At 44.6% G+C, this 20,957-nt stretch overlaps 1 protein-coding gene and 1 long non-coding RNA gene across 2 annotated transcripts; one reads left to right on the top strand and one right to left on the bottom strand.

Moving 5' to 3' along the window:
- The first annotated feature begins 7,640 nt into the window (after positions 1-7,640).
- On the top strand, positions 7,641-16,308 carry LOC121012380 (signal-regulatory protein beta-1-like). The gene is made up of 5 exons (XM_040447476.1): positions 7,641-8,050; positions 8,748-9,068; positions 9,627-9,965; positions 15,161-15,269; positions 15,776-16,308. Exons 1-5 carry the CDS (start codon positions 7,663-7,665, stop codon positions 15,777-15,779), a joined length of 1,161 nt encoding a protein of 386 aa, XP_040303410.1. The 5' UTR covers positions 7,641-7,662; the 3' UTR covers positions 15,780-16,308.
- On the bottom strand, positions 14,055-15,735 carry LOC121012388 (uncharacterized). Its single transcript, XR_005782079.1, has 2 exons — positions 15,367-15,735; positions 14,055-15,266 (listed from the first exon to the last, which is right to left on the bottom strand). It is a non-coding gene; the product is annotated as an uncharacterized LOC121012388 (long non-coding RNA).
- Positions 16,309-20,957: the final 4,649 nt, after the last annotated feature.

Here is a 20,957-nt window from a genome sequence, read left to right as displayed (position 1 = left end):
TTTAATGGGGACTCTCTGAGTGGAGGAAAAAATTAAAAAGATCAAAGCAACAAAGACTACAAAGGGCCAAGAACATCACCAGAAACACCAACTCTACAGGTAGCACAATGGCACTAAATTTATATCTTTCAATAATGACTCTGAATGGACCAAATGCTCCAATCAAATGGATTAAAATGGGTTAAAAAAAAAAAAAAAACAAGTTCCATCTATATGCTACCTAGAAGAGACTCACTATAGACCAAAACACACCTGCAGATTTTAAGTGAGGAGGTGGAGAACCATCTGGCATGCTAATGGAGATCAAAAGAAAGCCAGAGTAGACATACTAATATCAGACAAACTAGATTTTTAAACCAAAGACTGTAACTAGAGATGCAGAAGGGCATTGAATCCTAATTAAGGGATCTATCCATCAGAAAAAAAGATCTAACAATTTTAAATATTTATGCCCCCAAATCGAGAGCACCCAAATAGGTAAATCAATTAATCACAAACATAAAGAAACTCATTGATAATAATACCTTAATTGTAGGGACTTTAATACCTCACTCACAGCAATGGACAGATCATCTAAGCAGAAAATCCAGAAGGAAACAATGACTTTGAACGAAACACTGGACCAGATGGACTTAACAGATATATTCAGAATATTTCATCCTAAAATCGCAAAATACACATTGTTCTTGAGAGCACGTGGAATGTTCTCCATATACTGGGTCACAAATCAGCCCTCAACAGGTACAACAAGATCATGATCATACCATGAATATTTTCAAATCATAATGCTATGATACTTGAAATCAACCACAGAAAAAATTTGGAAAGTTCCTAAATAAACTGAGATTTAAAGAACATCCTACTAAAGAATGAATGGTTTAACCAGGAAATTACAGAAGAAATAAATACATGAAAGCAAATGAAAATGAAAATACAGCAGTCCAAACCATTTGGAATGAGACAATGCACTGCAATGCAGGCCTATCTCAAGAAGCAAGAAAGGTCCGAAATACACAATCTAACCTTACACATAAAGGAGACATAAAAGGAGCAGCAAATAAAACCTAACACCAGCAGAAGAAGGGAAGTAATGGAGATTAGAGCAGAAATAAATGATATAAAAGCAAACAAATAAAAAAGTAGAACAGATAGAAGCTTCTGGGTGGCTCAGACAGTTAAGTGTCTGACTTTGGCTCAGGTCATGATCTCACAGTTTGTGGGTTTGAGCCCCGTATTGGGCTCTGTGCTGATAGCTCAGAGCCTGGAGCCTGCTTCAGATTCTGTGTCTCCCTCTCTCCCTCTGCCTCTCACCGGCTTGCACTCTGTTTCTCAAAAATGAATAAACATTATAAAAAAACAAATATGCAAAAAAGTAGAACTGATCATTGAAACGAAATCTTTCTCTGAATGAATAAACAAAATTGGGGGCGCCTGGGTGGCTCAGTCGGTTAAGCGTCTGACTTCGGCTCAGGTCGTGATCTCGCGGTCCATGAGTTCGAGCCCCGTGTCGGGCTCTGTGCTGACAGCTCAGAGCCTGGAGCCTGCTTCTGATTCTGTGTCTCCCTCTCTCTCTGACCCTTCCCCCATTCATGCTCTGTCTCTCTCTGTCTCAAAAATAAATAAACGTTAAAAAAAAAATTTAAAAAAAAGAATAAACAAAATTGATAAATCCCTAGGTAGATTTATTAAAAAGAAAAAAAGGGGGGCCCAAACAGATAAAATCACGAATGAAAGAAGATAGATCACGACCAAAAGCATAGAAATACAAACAATAATAAGAGAATACTATGAAAAATTATATGCCAACAAACTGGGTAATCTGGAAAAAGTGGTTAAATTCCTAGAAACTCAAATGCTACCAAAATAGAAATAGGAAGAAACAGAAAATTTGAACAGATCCATAACCAGCAAAGAAATTGAGTCAGTTATCAAAAATCTCCCAACAAACAAGACTCCTGGGCTAGATGACTTCCCAGGGGAATTCTACAAGATTTTTAAAGAAGAGTTAACACCCGTTCATCTCAAAATGTTCCGAAACATAGAATGGAAGGAAAGCTTCCAAACTCATTCTACAAAGCCAATAGCTCTTATTCCAGAAACAGACAAGACCCCACTAAAAAGGACAATGACAGGCCAAATAGCCCTGATGAACCTGGATGCAAAATGTCTCAACAAGGTACAAGGAAACTGAATTCAAAAGTATATTAAAAGAATTATTCACCCTGCTCAAGTGGGAATTATTTTTGGGCTGCATGGCTGGTTCAATACTCACAAATCATTCACCATAATATGCCATATTAATAAAAGAAAAGATGAAAAATATATGATCCTCCCAATGGACGCAGAAAAAGCATTTGACAAAACACACATCCTTTCTTGATAAAAACCCTGAAGAAAGTAGAGAAAGAAACATACTTCAACATCATAATGGCCATATACAAGGACCCACAGCTAGTATTATTGTCAGTAGGGAAAAACTGAGAGCTTTCCCCTAAAGTCAGGAATTCGACAGGGGTGTCCACCCTCACCACTGCTATTCAACATAGTACATAATATTCAACTTCGAGCCTCATCAATAAGACAACAAAAAGAAATAAAAGATGTACAAATTGGCAAGGAAGAAGTCACACTTTCACTCTTCTCAGAGCAACATGATACTCTATGTGGAAAATCTGAAATATACCACCAAAAATTTGCTAGAACTGATCATGAATTCAGCAAAGCCACAGAATATAAAATCAATGTACAGAAATCGGTTGCATTTCTATACACCAATAATGAAGCGGCAGAAGAGAAATCAAAGAATAAATCCCATTTACAATTGTATTTAAAAAAAAAAAAAAAAACCATAAGGTGCCTAGGACTGAAGCTAACCAAAGAGATAAAATATCTATTTGCTGAAAACTATAGAAAGCTTATGAAAGAAATTGAAGAAGACACAAAGAAATGAAAAAACATTCCATCTTCATGGACTGGAAGAACAAATACTGTCAAAATGTCTATACTGCCCAAAGCAATCTACACATTTAATGCAATTCCTATCAACATAACACTAGCATCCTTCTTAGAGCTAGAACAAACAATTCTAAAATTTGTATGATACCAGAAAAGACCCTGAATAGACAAAGTAATGTTGAAAAAGAAAACCAAAGCTGGAGGCATCACAAGTCCAGACTTCCAGCTCTATTACAAACCTGGAATCATCAAGACACTATGGTACTCCCATTAAACCAACACACGGATCAATGGAACAGAATAGAGAACACAGAAATGGACCCACAAATATATAGCTAAATAATCTTCGACAAAGCAGGATAGAATATCCAATGGAAAAAAGGCAGTCTCTTCAGCAAATGTTGCTAGGAAAACTGGAAAGCGATGCGCAAAAAAATGAACCTGGACCACTTTTAGACCATTCCCAAAAATAAATTCAAAATAAATGAATAACCTAAGTGCAAGACAGAAAACCATCAAAATCTTAGAGGAGAAAACAGGCAGCAACCACTTTGATTTCAGTCACAGCAACTTCTTACTACACGTGTCTCCAGACACAAGGGAAATAAAAGCAAAAATGAACTATTGGGACGTCATCAAGATAAAAATCTTCTGCACGGTGAAGGAAATAATCAACAAAACTAAAGGGCAACTGACGGAATGTGAGAAGATATTTCCAAGTGACATATCAGATAATCTATAAAGAACTTATCAAACTCAACACCGGAAAAACAAATAGCCCAGTGAAGAAACGGGCAAAAGACATGAATAGATATTTAAAAAAAAAAAAAAAATCCAGATAGCTAACAAACACATGAAAAGATGCTAACGATCACTCATCATCAGAGAAATACAAATCAAAAACCACAATGAGGTACCAACTCACACCTGGGAAAATGGCTCAAATGCACAACACAGGAAACAACAGATGTTGGATGGATGTGGAGAAAGGGGACCATTTTTGTAGCGTTTTCAGGAATGCAAACTGGTGCAGCCATTATAGAAAACAGTATGTAGGTTCCTCAAGAAATTAAAAATAGAACTGCCCTGTGACCCAGCAATTGCACTACTAGGTATTGATACAAAGGATACAAAAATGCTGATTCAAAGGGACACATGCACCCCAATGTTTATAGCAGCGCTATCAACGATAGCCAAATTATGGAAAGAGACAAAATGTCCATCAACTGATGAATGGATAAAGCAGATGTGGTGTATATGTACAATAGAATATTACTGGGTGATCAAATAGAATGACATCTTGCCATTTGCAACAGCGTGGATGGAACTAGGTGTATTATGCTAAGTAAAATAAGTCGGGCAGTGAAAGACAAATATCATATGATTTACTCATATGTGGAAATTAAGAAATAAATTCCACATTTATTGAACATAGGGAAGGGAAGGAAAAATAGGATAAAAACAGAAAGGGAGGCAAAACTCAAGAGACTCTTAAATGCCGAGAACAAACTGATGATTGTTGGAGGGGTGGTGGGTGGGGAGATGGGCTAAATGGGTGAGGGCCAACAAGGAGGGCACTTGTTGGGATGAGCACTGAATGTTATATGTAAGTGATGAATCCCTGGGTTCTACTCCTGAAAACAACACTACACTGTATATTAACTAACTTGAATTTGAATAAATAAATTTTTTAAAAAAGGATATGAATTCTCCAACTATGTTCTGTTTAAGGATTGCTTGATGATTGCGCTCCCTTGAGATCGTATATGAATTTTTAAGGGCTTCTGAAATTTGCAAAAAAAAAAAAAAAGGTGATTGTATTGAATCTGGAGATCGTTTTAGGTAGTATCGATGAACTCTTCCAATCCACAAATGGTATTTGTTTTTCCATTTATTTATATCACATTTCATTTCTTTCCACAATGTTTTGTACTTTTTGGCATACAGGCCTTTGATCTCCGTGCACAAACTATTCCTATATATTTTATACTTTTTGATGTTTGCGTAGTGGAATGGTTTGCAAAATTCTTTACGATTGTTCATCAATAGCATATACAAATGCACCTGATTTTTGACTGTTGGTTTTGTATAGCACAAATTAGCTGATTTCATTATTATCTCTAACTGTTTTTACACATGGAAACTTTAGGGTTGCAACGCATGAAATCATGTCATGTGCAAAGAAATACTTTCACTTATTCCTTTGCAATTTGAATGTTATTTCTTTTTCTTGCCTAATTGCATTCTCTAGGATTTTTAGTATTGTGTTCAATGGAAGTGCTGAAAGCAGGCATCCTTGCCTTGTTCAGATTTCCACCATCAAAGGTGATGTCAGCTATAGGTTCTTCATATATGACTTTATATTTTGTGTAAGCTTCCATCTACTCTGAGTTTTTTTTATTGTTTTTATCATAAAAAGGTTGACTTTTGCCAAATAATTTTCTGCATCAAATGATGACTATGTTATTTTTTTTCATTCTATAAATGTGGCCTATCACACTGTATAATTTTCATATGTTGAATCCTTCTTACATTCCAGAAAGAAATCCCACTTGGTCATTGTGTATAATTCTTTTAATATGCTGTTGAGTTGTAATTGCTAATGTTTTGTCAAGCATTGTCGCATCAATATCCAGACAAGACACTGGTCTGTAGTTTTGTTGTAGTGCCTTTGTTGGCTTTGGTCTCAGGATAACACTGCCCTGAGAATGAGTCTCAGGATGACCCGAAATAACTTAGGAGTCTTCCTACCGCTTTTATTTTTGGGAATACTTTCAAAAGGATTAGTGTTATCTTTCAGTGTTTGGAAGAATTCACCAGTGAATCTTCATGATCATGGGCTTTTCTTTGTTGGGAAATTGTTGATTGATTCAAACTCCTTACTAGCGATATTCTATTCATTTTTCTAGTCTTCATTATTCAGTGTTGGTAAATTGTATGTGTCTAGAAATTTGTCCATTTACTCTAGGTTTTCCAATTTATCGGTGTACAATTATTCGATGTACTCTTTTAGAATCCTGTGCATTTATAGAAAAATACTTAATAATGTCTTTCTCTTATATCTGATTTCAGTTAATGAAATCTTCTCAATCTCTCTCTGTTACTCAATCTAGCTAAAGTTTTGTTAACTACGTTGGTTTCTGAAGAGCTACTCTTGGGTTTACTGATTTTCTCTGTTGTTCATGTATTCACAATTTACTTATCTCTACATTAGTCCTTTTTATTTCCTTCATTCTGCTTGCTTTGTGTTAATTCTTCTTCTTTTCCTGATTTATTAAGCTGTATACTTGTTAATGACTCGTGATCTTTACTCTCTTTAAATGTCGGCATTACAAATATAAATTTCCCTCCATGGTGGCTTTCAGTGCAGAGTGTAGGTTTTGGCATGTTGTATTTCCATTTCCATTCATCTCAAGGTGTTCTCTAATTTCCCTAAGAGTATGTCCTTGTATTTCAATACATTGGAGAAGATTCAATTTCACTTCTGTTGTTGATTTCTAGTTTTATTTCACAACTCTCACCAGTTCACTGCTTGAAAAGCCCTTCTTCCAGATTGCAGTATGGTGCCTTCTCAGCCTGTGTAATTTGGACTCACACAAAGGTTTTGTTTGTTTGTTTGTTTTGTTTCGTTTCATTTTTTTATGGTAACTGGTTTCTGTAACAATCTGGGCAGACATGTGTGGGAGACAGGACAATGGCTTCTCCAAGATGACCACATCTTAATATACATAAAATGTGAATATTTTTCTTTATTCAGCCAAAGAAATTCTGCCAAAATGATTAGGTTAGACTCTTGACATGAGGAGATTATCCCAGATTATCACCGTGGCCCCATTTTATTCACAAGAGTCCTTATAAGAAGGGGGCAGGAAAGTCAAAGTTAGAGAATGACAAGTAACAATACAAGCGAGAATTTGGAATGATAGAAAATTGGGAAGATGAAAAGAATTGTGGGCAGCTTCTAGAATTTGGATGGCAAGGAACAACATCCAGAAGAAATACAGCTCAGGTGCCCTTTGTGTTGAGCCCAGCAACACCAATTTTGGACTCTTAATCTCCAGAATAACAAAATCGTACCTTTATGCAGTTTTCAGGCACTACATTTTTAATCATTTGTTTCACTGCATTAGGAAATATTTTAATATAATATGATTGCTTTCTAGTAAAAAAAAACTTAGGTATTTTAAACACTCCTTTACCTTTCATTTAGCTAGCTACATGTTTATTATGTGTTGGCAGCTCTTCCCATCACTGTCTCTCACGTATCCAGATTGATGGATAAGACCCCCACCTGTACATGTGCTCGTGGAAGAGAGAAGTTAATCCATAGAGGTTCCAGAGCTAAACACACAGCCCAGAAACTACATCCATCACTTCCGCTCACACACAATGGTCTAAAGAAGTCTCATGGCCCCACTGAATGCAAGAGATCAGAGAGTGTAACACCCCAAGGGGCCAGAACACAGAGAAGCAGGATCATTTGGTGAAGCACGACGCTTTCAGAGAGGGCTGGGGCCGTCCGCCTGCCGTGTGCCACATCACCGAATCTCTCTGTGTTTTGCTTTCCTCGTCTGTAACAGGGTCCCGTGTGACAGGCTCATCACGAGGGCTACATGCCGTGTACACACAGCGGGCTGAGCTCACGGTGTGCACTCAGTGAGAGCTGTTGTGTTAAATACTTGAGCGGACGGACAGGATCACACAAGGATGGTAAATCGCTGTCTTGTTCTCCCCCTAGGTGTGGCAGGTGAGGCAGAACTGCAGGTGATCCAGCCCGAGAAGTCGGTGTCTGTGGCGGCCGGACAGACGGCCACTCTTCACTGCACCCTGACCTCCCTGCTCCCCGCTGGGAAGGTCGAGTGGTTCAGGGGCACAGGGCCAAGCCGGGAGTTAATCTTCAGTTTCAGAGGAGACCCTCACTCCCCTCGAGTAACAAATGTTTCAGACGCCGTAAGGAGAAACAACATGGACTTTTCCATCCGCATCAGTAACATCACCCCAGAAGACACGGGAACCTACTACTGTGTGAAGTTCCAGAAAGGGAACCCCGATGTGGAGTTTAAGTCTGGACCAGGCACCCGGGTCACCGTGAGCGGTGAGTATCGCTCCGTCCCCTGGTTGTGACGGCAAGTCAGTAAGAATGCCCTCCACTGTCTGAGCAGCAGATAAGGATCAGGAGCTTTGGCGGGTGCCCCTGAATGAGCCCCTTCCACGGATCAGGAAAGTTGAGGCCTGGAGAGGTTGTGCTATTTGCTGAAGGCCCCACGGCTGGTAAACGGTGGGGAAATCTGGAACCGCAGTCTGCAGGTTCCCAGCTCTTCCCTTTTTCAATCCTGACCAGCCCTCTGGTTCCCAGGATGAGAGACTGAAAGTCTGGGAGACATGCTAGTCACAAGGCCCATCCTCACATTTGCCTCCAAATAGCACTCATGTCGATGTGTCCAGAATCCTCCACACTAGGCATTTACTAAGCACCTGCTATGCGCAAGCTCTGTTCTGGGTACTGTAGGAGGAGGAGGTGGAGACTGAGAGTGACACCCACCAGAAATGTCCTTCCTGTGCCCAGATTGGTGGGAGGTCCCCTGGCAGAGAAGACAAGGGGGACTTTGAACTTAGGCTGGAATTGCACGCAGGCCCTGCCCCTGACTCAGTCAGTCTCCGACACCGCCCTCCCAACACTATCAGCAGGGCTAAAAAATAATCCATGCGAGGGTTCTGCACAGTGTCACATACCTGTCATTGCTGAGGATGACCAGAGTCATGCTTACTGCTCGTAAATGCTCCTCTTGTAGCCAAACCATCTCCCCCCGTGGTGTCGGGCCCCACGGCCAGGGCCACACCTGAGCAGACTGTGAGCTTCACCTGCGAGTCCCACGGCTTCTCCCCCAGAAACGTCACCCTGAAATGGTTCAAAAACGGGAAGGAGCTGGCAGCCTCCCAGACCACCGTGGACCCAGAGGGAGACAGCGCTTCCTACAGCATCTCCAGCACAACCACGCTGCCACTGGCCCCGGGGGACGTTCGCTCCCAGGTCATCTGCGAGGTGGCCCACGTGACCCTGCAGGGGGGCCCTCCTCTTCGTGGGACTGCCAACTTGTCCGAGACCCTCCGAGGTAGATGCCCGTCACCCCCGGCCCAAGCCCAGCTCCGGCCCCCAAGCCTCCCAGCCTGCCCCTCTCCCACTCCGTGCTCCCAGCCTTCCATCCCCTGGAACCTGCCTCCCGACAGACCCTCCCAATCACCGGGCACCCAGGGGTACCGTCACCTCCTCCTGTTTTAACAGCAGTTCCGGGTGAACACCTACCGTGCTAGGTAGTTTGATTTACTTTCCCATAGCCACTCCAATTATTGAGCACCTACTGTAATCCAGCCACTGTGTGCTTGGTGACTTCATGGATTTTGCTAGTTATTCGATTCCAAATGCATGCTGGGGGCTCGATTTCACTCATCATTACCCTAATAGCAGCTACCAGTAGGTACCTTGAGCACCTACTGTGTACTGGGCACTGTGCTTAGGGGATTTCATTCGCATGCAAAGCCTACCCTGAGTGTTTGAGCACCAGCTGTATGCCTAGCACTGATCTGGGTGATTCCCTTGCTAAGTTCTCGAGCCCCTCCCCGGTGATGTGTCTGTTCCATGAGGTCAGAGCTTCTACTCTGTGCTGTTTCAGTTCCCCCCACCTTGGAGGTTGCCCAGCAACCCGTGACAGGGGACCAGGTGAAGGTCATTTGCCAAGTGAAGAAGTTCTACCCCCAGCGCCTCCAGCTGACCTGGCTGGAGAACGGACACGTGTCCCAAACAGAAATGGCCTCGACGGCCTCGACCCTCATAGAGAACAAGGATGGGACCTTTAACTGGACGAGCTGGCTCCTGGTGAATTTATCCGCCCACAGGGAAGATGTGGTTTTCACCTGCCAGGTGCAGCAAGACAGGCAGCCCGAGGTCACCAAAACCCATACCCTTGTGGTCTCTGCCCACCAGAAGGACCAGGAAGCCCATACGACCCATGGTGAGTCCGAGATGCCAACTGACCTGGCACTTTAAATTCTATCTTTTCTTTTTTTATGTGAAAAGCAGTCATTCATGCCTATTATAGAATAATCTAGAGGTCTACAGACATAAAGTAGAATTTTGATATGAGCTTCCCTCCCCAAAGCTCATGCTCCAAGAGTGACCACTGTTAAGATTTTGGTACATAGCTTTTTAGATCTTTTGACAGAAACATGCATTAGAGAAGGAAACAGAGGGAGGGAGATGATCTTGTCGCTAGCATCCTGCCTCCTGCACCTTCACCTGACAGTAATTATGTCACCACGCCAGGCCAGCCACCTCCTCCTTCTGTTCGTTCTCACCTGGGCTTCATATCGATCCTTCTTACACCCTTCTAACCCCTTCTCAGCAAAGGTCTGCACTTGCCACTCTGAAATTCTGGACGGGAACCCTGAGGACAGAGTGTTGAGTCTGGACCAGACTCCCTGGTGACCATGGAAGCTCACAACACAAACCACCTTTGTCCCCTGCTTTGGGACAACAGGCCAGCAATAATCATGATTACTCACTGCACATTTACTTGATGCCAATTCCAGTTCATTTCTGTTCTTCTTCCTGCTACAACCACCCTGGGAGCTTGGAAGTTTACAGAACCGACTCAGGGAGCAATGGGGGACAGATGGAGAAGATGTCCTGCCCTTAGTCCAGGTGATGGGCTAAACCAATCAAGAGAAACCTGAGTCCCCGAGGACAGGGACCACCAGCCTATACAACAAATGTGTTAGAGAAAACAGCTGGGCATTGTCCCAAGGACCTACCGGTCCCCTTTCTATGACCAAATTCTATCTTATCTCGCTCTTATAATATATGGAGGAGTTTGAGCCATGTTTCCAGGAGTCTTTGTTCCAGAAGACCTTTCAAAGGCCCATTTCCTTCTAACATACCCCATGACACTGTCCTCATTGCTGGGTCAACACTGGGTCACTGAGTGTCCATGACCCCGCCAACTAGGAGAGGAGAGATAGGAAGGGGAGAACAACTTCTCTTAACACTAGAGGTACTGCCTAACTGCGTCCACTAATGACTCAGTCATGGCTGCATATCCAGTTGCAAATGGAGTCCATAATTGTGTGGTCATGTGATTAATGACTTTCGTTTTTCAACAAAGCCAGTACCATTACATACTTTGTAAAATTACCAGTAATTTCCCACTATCAGCTAAAATGGAACCTATATTCAGATTTTCCAAAATTTCTTCTAAGACTTTATTCTGTGTACCAAACTTGGTTTTATTTCATCTCGAAATGCTTGCAAAAACTTTCCTGTGAAACCACATGGGACTCCACAATTCCTTTTTACATATATATATATATATATATATATATATATATATATATATACAGACATATATATACAGAGAGAGAGTATGAATAGCTAGGGCTACTCAAATTCTTCATTTCATATTGGATGCTTGTGGATGCTTGAGGAAGCTGGTCCATTTTCTTGAGTTGTCCAATTTCTACTCACAGAGTTCTCATCATATTACCTTGGCATCCTTTTGATGTCTGTAGGCTCTGTAGTGATATCATATTTCTTTCCTGATATCGGAACTATATCCCTTTTTTTTTTTTCATTGTCAGAATTACTAGAAGTTTTTCAATTTTATTGATCTTTTCCACAAACTCTTTTGTTTTGGTGATTTCCTCTATTGTGTATTTTCAATTTCATTGTTTTTTCTCCTCTTTTTTTTCCCCATTCTGCTTGACTGGGGTTTATTTTGCTCCTCCTCATTTTTTGAAATGGGAGCTAGGATGATTGATACTAGTCTTTCTTTGTTTGAATGCCTGGACTTCCTTCTGCACTTGGGGAGTCAGGAGTGTGGAGCCAGGATACCTGGTGCTGTGTTCTTCCAGACTGCCGGCATCTAGGCTGCCTGACTTCCTCTTCCACCTTTCAGAGTCCTCCTATTCTTGGACCTCATATGATTTCCAGGGGTCAGTCTTATACTGAACCAGGAAGGCAGGAAGAGGCAAATCAACACCACCTCTTCTGGACTGGCCTGGGTTAGGTTTTTAGTCTTTGGCCTTGCACTAGAACTCATACCAGGGCTGTTACTTCTGGTGCTTCCAGTGTGCCTGAACTAGCAAACTTGCTTGTGTGCGAAGACCGGAAAGGGACATTAGGGTTGTCTGGGTTGGAGAGCTGGATGCCTATGTGAACCTGCTGCACCAGGATGCCACAGCCTCCCCTGGGCATCCCAGGGCTCCAGTCACTGTGATAATTGGCCCAACGGGTTGGAATAAGAATGCACATCTTTCGGTTCACGTTTATGGTATTGAGGTATTTTATAACACTTCTAGTTTAAGAGACCTCTGTTCTCTCAGTATAGCATCACCGGGTGTGTTAAAGGGGTTGGTTGGCCGGTTTGGGGATTTGGAGGAGAGAGGTTCTGAGTCCTGTGATCTTTCTGTTCTTCTTTTAGGATGCCACGTGTGCCTGGTCCCATTTTTCCTTCTTCCCTTCACCACTCAACTTTGAAACAGCACCTCTTGAATCTCGTTTGTCTTTCCCCCAAAGTCATGCATTTTAAATCATGCCTGCCCCCTTCGTGCACATCTATCTTTTTAAATTTCCCTGCCCCCCTGCATCAGGTTCCTATTGCTGCTGTAATAATTAGCACACGCTTAGTGGCTTCAAACCACACAATTTTTTTCTTCCACTTCTAGAGGCAGACAGTCTACAATGAGTTGGCAGGGCTGCATTCCATCTGGGGGAACAGGGGGAGAGTCTGGGTCCTTGCTGTTCCAGTGCCTAGGGTCCCGTTCCTGACCTATTTCTGCTGCGGTCAATATGCCTCCTGCTCCCACTCTCCTGCCTCCCTCCTTCACTTGTAAAGGTCTCTGTGATTCTGTTGGCTCCACTCCGATAGTCCAAGATAATGACCCACTCAAGACCATGGCTGGTTGCCACACAGTCTACCTTGCCATGTCAGGGACCACAGACTCTGGGGAATCTGGGCCAACCGTCTTAAGTCAGGCATACTTTGACACTATTTTCTGTGGTCTGTGTCCTGATGTGCAGGACACATTTCCAATATTTTCTCATTGAAGTTGGGTTTAATATTGGCAGTAGGATTTCTAAAAAAAAACTCTCTGGCATCTTGTATAACTGCCCTTGTCTTCTTCACCTGCCCTTTCCCATGGCTGGTGAGGGTGCGAGGGCAGACAGTGTAAGATATTGTGCCTTCAGACTGTGTGATATTTCCCTTTTGTCTCCCAGACTTTTTGGAGTTTGGCCATTGCTCTTCAAGGACTTCTGAAAGCCAGATTTCCATAGAATTTTCTGTCCTTTGGTTGTTTTTTTCTTTGGGTTCAGAAGCTGTATTCAGAGATGAGTAGCTAAGCTGCTGCCTTGTCCTCAGCAGACACAAGTGCCCTGAGGGCTTTGAATGCCTTGTCCCCAAAGTCCCTATCCCACATCAGTGCTTGTCTCCCGTATTTCCCCGTCACGGCCCTGTTCTAGCAGAGCAGTATACTGCAGCTGAGAATTCAATCCTCTTTGTAGCACCAATATTCTTATAATTATGTTGGACCCAATTATGCCCTCAGCTTTTTCTGCCCTTGGGATCTAATAGGTGGGAGTCTACGATGTTGCCCGAAAGTCCTCTTTCACACATGACCTATCATGAGAGATCAACCAGTCTGAGTTCTGTCTGCATTGTCTTTCCCTGAAGGGTTGATGCTCAGCAACACCCATCCACCCAATAGTTCTTATAATTCCCAGCCGATTTCCAGATTACCAGGTTACCCCCCACCTCTACTTACTCCATCCCAGGTCACCACTGTAAGCTTTTAGCAGTGACAATAGCAGGGAAAGCTGGGACCTTCCCCTGTTCCTCTGCCCACCAGGCAGGGGACCTCTTGGCCAGCCTGCTGATTGAGACTCAGGTCGGTATCTGCACATTAGAGCTGGGTTTCCAGACCCCTCCTAGACAAACTCCACAGGTCAACTGTATTGGGAAGCAAACTCTAACATCATATGAGAAGGAAGAAACCTCACTGTGGTGTGGTGCCCATTCACAGGTATGAGTTAGAGAAGGAGGCAAGACTGGCAAAAGGAGATATTGAACACAATGCAGCACAGAAAAGTCATACTTGCACAGAGAACAGGCGAACTGGATGCTATTTTTGACTTGTTTTAAATGGAGCGGAGGGGCAAAACCTCTGTACCCCAACTTCCTCCAGTCCTCTGCTGCACGCTGCCCTCTGCAGCAGGTGCAAACATGGGCAATGCAGCTTTTTCAACTGAGAAAAAATTCCAGAGGGCCGCCCAGCTGAGACCTGCCGTCCCCCGACACACCAGGGGTAAAAATGGTGGGTCTTTGCTCCTTCCTCTAAGATTATTCCATATATTTCAAAAACGTATTTGAATTTCTTGATGTAAATCTAAGAGCAAAATCCAGTCACTGTAAAAAGGCAAAGAATCTGAAGTTATGCATGCAGACCCAATGATCTACGTGCAAAAGAACGATGTTATTACCTGATGTTGGTACGGGGGTCCAGGGGCGCGGGATGCTGTTTGAAGCCCCTCCCAGGTTTAGACCCCATTTCCTTTCCTAACCAGGGTGTTCTCCAGCCAGCAGGTCTTGTGAGGTCAGGCCACCCCGAGGGCTCCCTCAGCACAAGAACATGGGGTCATCGAGGCTCGCGTGTGGAACAAGGAAGGGCAGACTTGCACCCTGCTCACCTTGACACTGTCCTTCCTCTACTTGAGGCCAGGCTGACATTCGTTCCTATGACCCTGAGAGGTTGGACTGTCCTAGTCCAAACACAAGGTCTCAGATTCATCCTAAGGACAGCAGAGTCCCACTCATCTTGTGACCCTCAGTAAACTATGAGCCTGTTCCCTCCTCAGAAGAGAGTGTCAGACCTGCCCCATTGGGTGTGGGGAACAAGTCAGCAAACCTCACTTACATGTTACTGAGTGCTCATGTCTCCAGCCCTTCCCTCAGGAAGGACACCCAGTAGCCTGAGCAGAGGTGAGCAAGATGAGGTACTTCTTATCCTGAATTCTGCCTCAAGCCTCTCACAGGGGAAATTCATGAGCTTCAGAGCAGAGATGGATGCAGGTTCCCTCAGCTGGAGTAAGTCGAGGCCCCTGGGAGTGGACTCCTGGATCCCTCTCTGATGCTGCCTCCTGTCCCTTCATTTCCAGATCGAGAACTGTCCACTCCACTCCTGGTGGCTCTCTTCCTGGGCCCCAAGCTGCTGCTGCTTGTCTCTGTCTCTGCCATCTATGGCCACAGGAAGCAACGGATTGACTGGTGAGTTATGGACAAGGAGGACAGGGCTAGGTCAGTCCCAGAAGGAGCCAGGTCAGTGGAAGGGGCAGCCCGCAGGTCACACAGGGTCAGCGCCCACCTGGAATAAAGAGCAGGTGACACACCTCCCTTCATACCCTCTGGAGCCTCAGGGATCCCTCTGGGAGGTTCCCAACTCCCAGGATGACTATTGGGCCCTGTAAGAGGTGGATGGGGTCAAGGGCTATGAAAGGATGTACAGAGAGACCTACAGCTTCTGGGAAGGGAGTGGGCTAAGTGAGCAACACCTGGGTGGGAAACCCCACAGAAACCATCTCTAGATTATTTGGGCGCAAGGTGTCCACATTTAGAGGAATGCTGACAGGTGCCCGCTGGCTGCTCTGAGGACGGCTCTCGCTCTGACCCTCCGTGGGACAGACTGGAAAGGATGGGGAAGGGGGATCAGGACCTAGGGAAGAAGCCTGAGGAGGCACAGTCCATGTCAGGGACTTTCTGCCCTCTCACTACAGGTGACCCGGGAGGAAAATAGCACCGAGGACATAGGAGACACGGGGAGAACATTTCTGGAATGATGAGCAGATAATCAAATGTGAACATGGGTCCACGGCTCCTTCCTTCCTCCCCTGCTACATGCCATCCTCGGTCTCTGCTGCCTCCTTCCTTCCCTGAGGGGCCCAGCCTAAGACAAGGAACAACTAGAAGCTTCCACAACCCTGCCCCAGATGCCTGCTTCCCCAGAGACCCAAATGCCCACAGTTCCTGCTGTTCCTCCTCAAAGACCTCGATGCCCCCAGAGCTGGGTCTTCACACCTATTCCGGAGCAGGGTCCATGGGAACGTCTGTGGAGACTGACACATGGATATCTTACTAGAATGAGAGAAGCAAGTCCTGGTACACACACCAGTCTATCTCTCATCCATCTTCTGGGGACGGTGGTCATGAACTACACATTCAAGTCCATGCTCCAACAGGTTATTCCTGCCAAACCCCCATCTCCCCAGCCTTGGTAAGGTTCTTCAATCCCTCTTAAATATAAACGAATCCCATCTTGGGGCGCCTGGGTGGCGCAGTTGGTTAAGCGTCCGACTTCAGCCAGGTCACGATCTCGCGGTCCGGGAGTTCGAGCCCCGCGTCGGGCTCTGGGCTGATGGCTCAGAGCCTGGAGCCTGTTTCCGATTCTGTGTCTCCCTCTCTCTCTGCCCCTCCCCCGTTCATGCTCTGTCTCTCTCTGTCCCAAAAATAAATAAACGTTGAAAAAAAAAATTTAAACGTATCCCATCTTGGTTTGAAGGGGAAAAAAGAATCCTACTTCCTCTTTGCCTACCTGCCCTATCCCTCAATCCCAGAGAGAAGATTCCCTCCTCTCCCTGTGATGGGAACACTGGCTCTTCTGTCACCTTCATCCTTCCCAACCCCCCTGCTCATGTACACACGCTGGCAGTACAGAAGACAGGAGCCTTCCTTGATTTCCTTCTTTATATCCCATTTCAAATCTGCCTTCCTAATGTATGTCCAGCGACCAGACGGTGTTAAACCATCTACGTCTGGACAGAAAAAGAAGCCCGATTTGTGGTGCTTGTCCACTTCTGTGGCATCTACACTCCCAACGTGGCCAATTTCAAGCTGCCAACAGTGGAACAACTAGCTTGCAAAATTCTTGGAAAGCTCTCAGGAGCGAGCTCTCCTCCCGCCCACCAGGGAGCTCCACCCAGCACCTGCACACTGCTCGCTCCCAGACTACCCCCTGGTCCTGGCCACCAGCATCCCTTCCTGGACCATTGCCGCGTCCCTAACAGACTCTCCGGGTTCAGCCACAGTGATCCTACGGAAACGGAAGTCCGATTGTATCCTTCCTCTGTTTCTTCCCCCTACAGATATGCATGGCTCGGTCTCTCCCTCTTTCAAGCTCTCCAGTCATGTCACTTTATTAAAAACACCTTCCTTAAACTACCCACATAAAATATCAATTTCTGTCTCTCACTCTTTGTTCCCACAGCTCATACCTGAACTTATTTCTTTTCCTAGAACTTAAGACCAGCCAACATGATAAATGGAGACAGTGCTCACTTGCACAGTGATGCAGGACCAAACAATGACGGGTGCAGTTAAAACCAGGCGACGTGATCTCAATAATCAGAGGGAAAAGCAACAATTTTTCTATGAACTTTAGAAACATTTTTCAACACATTGGGACCCCCCCAACTGCCAGTTATGAATGTACAGAGACATGAAAAGACAGTAAAACTATTATCCATTTGGTAAACACTCATTTGAAACATTAGAAACGTTGGAAGGTGGGGCGCCTGGGTGGCTCAGTCAGTTAGGCGTCCACCTCTTTGATTTTGGCTCAGGTCACGATCTCACAGTTCATGGTTTCGAGCCCTTCATTGGGTTCTGGCTGGAGAGCAGAGAGGCTGCTTGGGATTTCTCTCTCCCCCTCCCTCTGCCTCTCCCTGGCTTGCTCTCTCTGTCTTAAAAAAATAAAACAAACCAAAAAAAAACATTAAAAAATGTTTTTAATTAAAAAAAAAAGAAACCTTGAAAAGGGAAGTGAGGTTTATTTTTTTTAAAGACTTACCTAGAGTAGTTTGGAGAGTGCTTGCCTTCTTGTAACTAACTGCACAGTTTACAAGAAAACAAACATCTCAATGATCGCACCTGCTTCTCCATTGGGATTAGATTGCAACGTTGCTGCACTTCCAATGCTGTGAACGCCTGACAACATATTCGTGAACATTTTCTGGTGTCACAACTTCTAGGACATCGTCTCCCCACCCCTCCCACTTTCCTCAGTGACGTGGTAAGTTTGCATTCACTCTCCTCCTCTGGCTGCGTATCTAGACTCTGGAAACGGTACCCCTGGCAGCACTCCCATGAAGGTCTCTGTGTCTTGATGAACCCCACTCACATTGACTTTGAACTTCAGCTCCAGCCTCAGCTCTTCTCATTTCTCCTACACACGTTCAGTTTGGTCCCCATCCCCTTTTTTCATTTTTTACTTTCATACAATGTCACCCGGGTTCATCGCGGGGCAGGGGGACCAGGAGACAACATAACCACCTGCTTTGCAATTGTGGTAAACAAACATCACAACCCCAATATCCTGGCACCCTGATCTTAGACTTCCAAGATTCAGAATGGAAGGAATTGGTTCCTGTTGTGCAAGACATCCAGTTTATGGTGTTTTCTTACAGCAGCACAAGCCAAGACAAAATCTAATAAATTATGAACTTTGCTTAATGAGCAGGTACCAATATTGATTCATTAATGGTAACAAATGTACCGTACTACTGTAAGACATTAATAAGAGGGGAAACTGTGTGAAGCTGTATATTGCAACTCTGTATGACTGTGGCAGTTTTTTCTAAATGTAAAACCATTTCACAAAATTAAGTCTATTAAAAAAAAAATTGCAACATCTTGTCTTCAGCTGACTCTCTGCCTCTTGAGCTCCCTTAGGGGAAAATTTAAGGAAAGAAATGGTGGGGAGATTTCGTGTTAATATTCAGGTTTCATTTCACTTCGGGTTTGGGCTTCCTTCTCCTCCTTCCTCTGTCCTCTGCCAGAGCTCACTCGAGAGCCAGGCACTCCGAGATCTCAGAAGGAGATGAATCCCAGTCCCCCATGATACTCATTCTAAATGCTTCCAAGTAGTAAAGCCCAGGTTAGTCCAGGTGTGAACAGAGAACTCTGGTCCCCAGGGTAGTTTTAAGACCTGATGTGGGGGGCACTTAATCCATGTCCTGAACCCACGGAACAGAGTTGGAAGGGGCTCTGCAGAGCAAGGTGGATGCTGTGATATACCAGGTCTCAGGACGTGGCCCTCTCCTGTCACCCTCTTTAGGATGGCCTCAGGTGAGGAGAGCTACCATGCCCAAGGTCATCCCTGGTAACATCCTAACTCTGGAACACACGGGAGATCAGCTGAGGTTGCCATTGAGACCTCACTGCAGATCAGCTTCTTCTAAACATTCTTGCTCCCTTCTGCTCCCCTCCACAGGTTTGTTCTTAAAAGCACTCCCTGGGGGCGCCTGGGTGGCGCAGTCCGTTAAGCGTCCGACTTCAGCCAGGTCACGATCTCGCGGTCCGTGAGTTCGAGCCCCGCGTCAGGCTCTGGGCTGATGGCTCGGAGCCTGGAGCCTGTTTCCGATTCTGTGTCTCCCTCTCTCTCTGCCCCTCCCCCGTTCATGCTCTGTCTCTGTCTGTCCCATAAATAAATAAAAACGTTGAAAAAAAAAAAAAGGAAAAAAAGTACTCCCTGAAAATGACCTGCTTGTTAATATTCATCACAACATCTGTTGCCCAGGGAAGCTAAGGTGAACAAGACATTGTGACCAGTACCAGAAAAAGATGGGGATCCTTTTGTCTCTAGGGACCAAGCCACTCCTGGAAGAATGGATTGTTTACACTGCCACATACCATATGCATATAACACATACCACATCCCATATTCCATATACCTTACAAAATATACCATATATCATATACCAAACACTCTGGGTATATAAAAGCAATGAGAAACCACAAAACTGCTTATGCAAGAAGGAGTATAATCAGATGTGTGTTGTAGAAAACATCTTGGACAAAGGAGAAGGTAGAGCTTACACCGGGCAAAACAAGATGGGGGTAGCCTATTAGGAAGTAATAGTTTTCACTGAGGGAAGCGATGATGATGGAGATGGAGAAATAGATATTTAGGAGGTAAAATAGATATTTAGGAGGTAAAACTAACAGGGCCTCTAGCAGGCAGATGAAAGTGGACAAGTCAGGATGCAGAACATGGGTTACTTCTTGGTTTGACCAAATGGATAGAGGATGTGCCAACATACTGAACAGGGTGGAAAGAGTAGGAGAATGTCTGAGTGCAGACTATGAGCTCAGGGTTGAATATTTGAACTATACAAATGAAGATCTCAAAGTCAAAAGATATATAGGTCAGTCACCAAGAAGTGGATTCAAGATTAGAACCTTGATTGCATCTGGTTACAAATCCACTGCCCTTGACCATCAAGGCATGAAATATCCCAGTCTCTGAAGAGGTTAGAGTCTGATGGAAGGTGTGAAGTCTCCTGGAGGTTGGAGGAAGGGGGAGATGCTGGAGGCTGCAGGAAAGATGCTCAGTAGGGGCCATGGATGGCTTCCCAGCATGGAAATCGTCATTCCAGGACAATGTGAGAGGATGGTGACATCCCTGGGAGAGGGGAGTCTTGTCATCTCCTATGGGCAGTTTCGGCCTGCTCTGCATGCTCCTCTTGCTCAACCACCCTCCTGAACTTAACATCCTGTAGATCCCTAAGAGGAGACAGGGCTCACAATGAACCAGTTGCAAAATAGCCCTGGCAGTAAGTGCATGGCAATGGACTCGTGGACATTAAGGGTCATCAGTCTTGTGTGGGCTGAGAGTCTCCAGACACAAGCATTGTGCTTGAGTAGAGCCCATTCCGGTGTGACATACAAGCCAACATGCTGGTTCCATCACTTTCTGAGAGCATTTCTAGAATCTCTCCACTCCCTTCCTCCAGAAGCCCATTCCCCCAAGTAAATCAAGTGGAAAACACAGAGGTCAACCAAACAGACCATTCCATCCACATCAGTGATGTGTCACCCAAGGATGGGGGCACCTATTACCATGTGAAGTTAACAACAGGGCACCCTGATGTGTCGTAGGTATCTGGTTCAAGCCCCTTGTGT

Source organism: Herpailurus yagouaroundi, unplaced genomic scaffold (genome assembly GCF_014898765.1).
Source record: "Herpailurus yagouaroundi ecotype Mexico unplaced genomic scaffold, PumYag 196, whole genome shotgun sequence".
Lineage (NCBI taxonomy): Eukaryota > Metazoa > Chordata > Mammalia > Carnivora > Felidae > Herpailurus > Herpailurus yagouaroundi.
The sequence above is the reverse complement of the archived record's forward strand: the minus strand, read 5'-3'. Positions and strand labels throughout refer to the sequence as shown.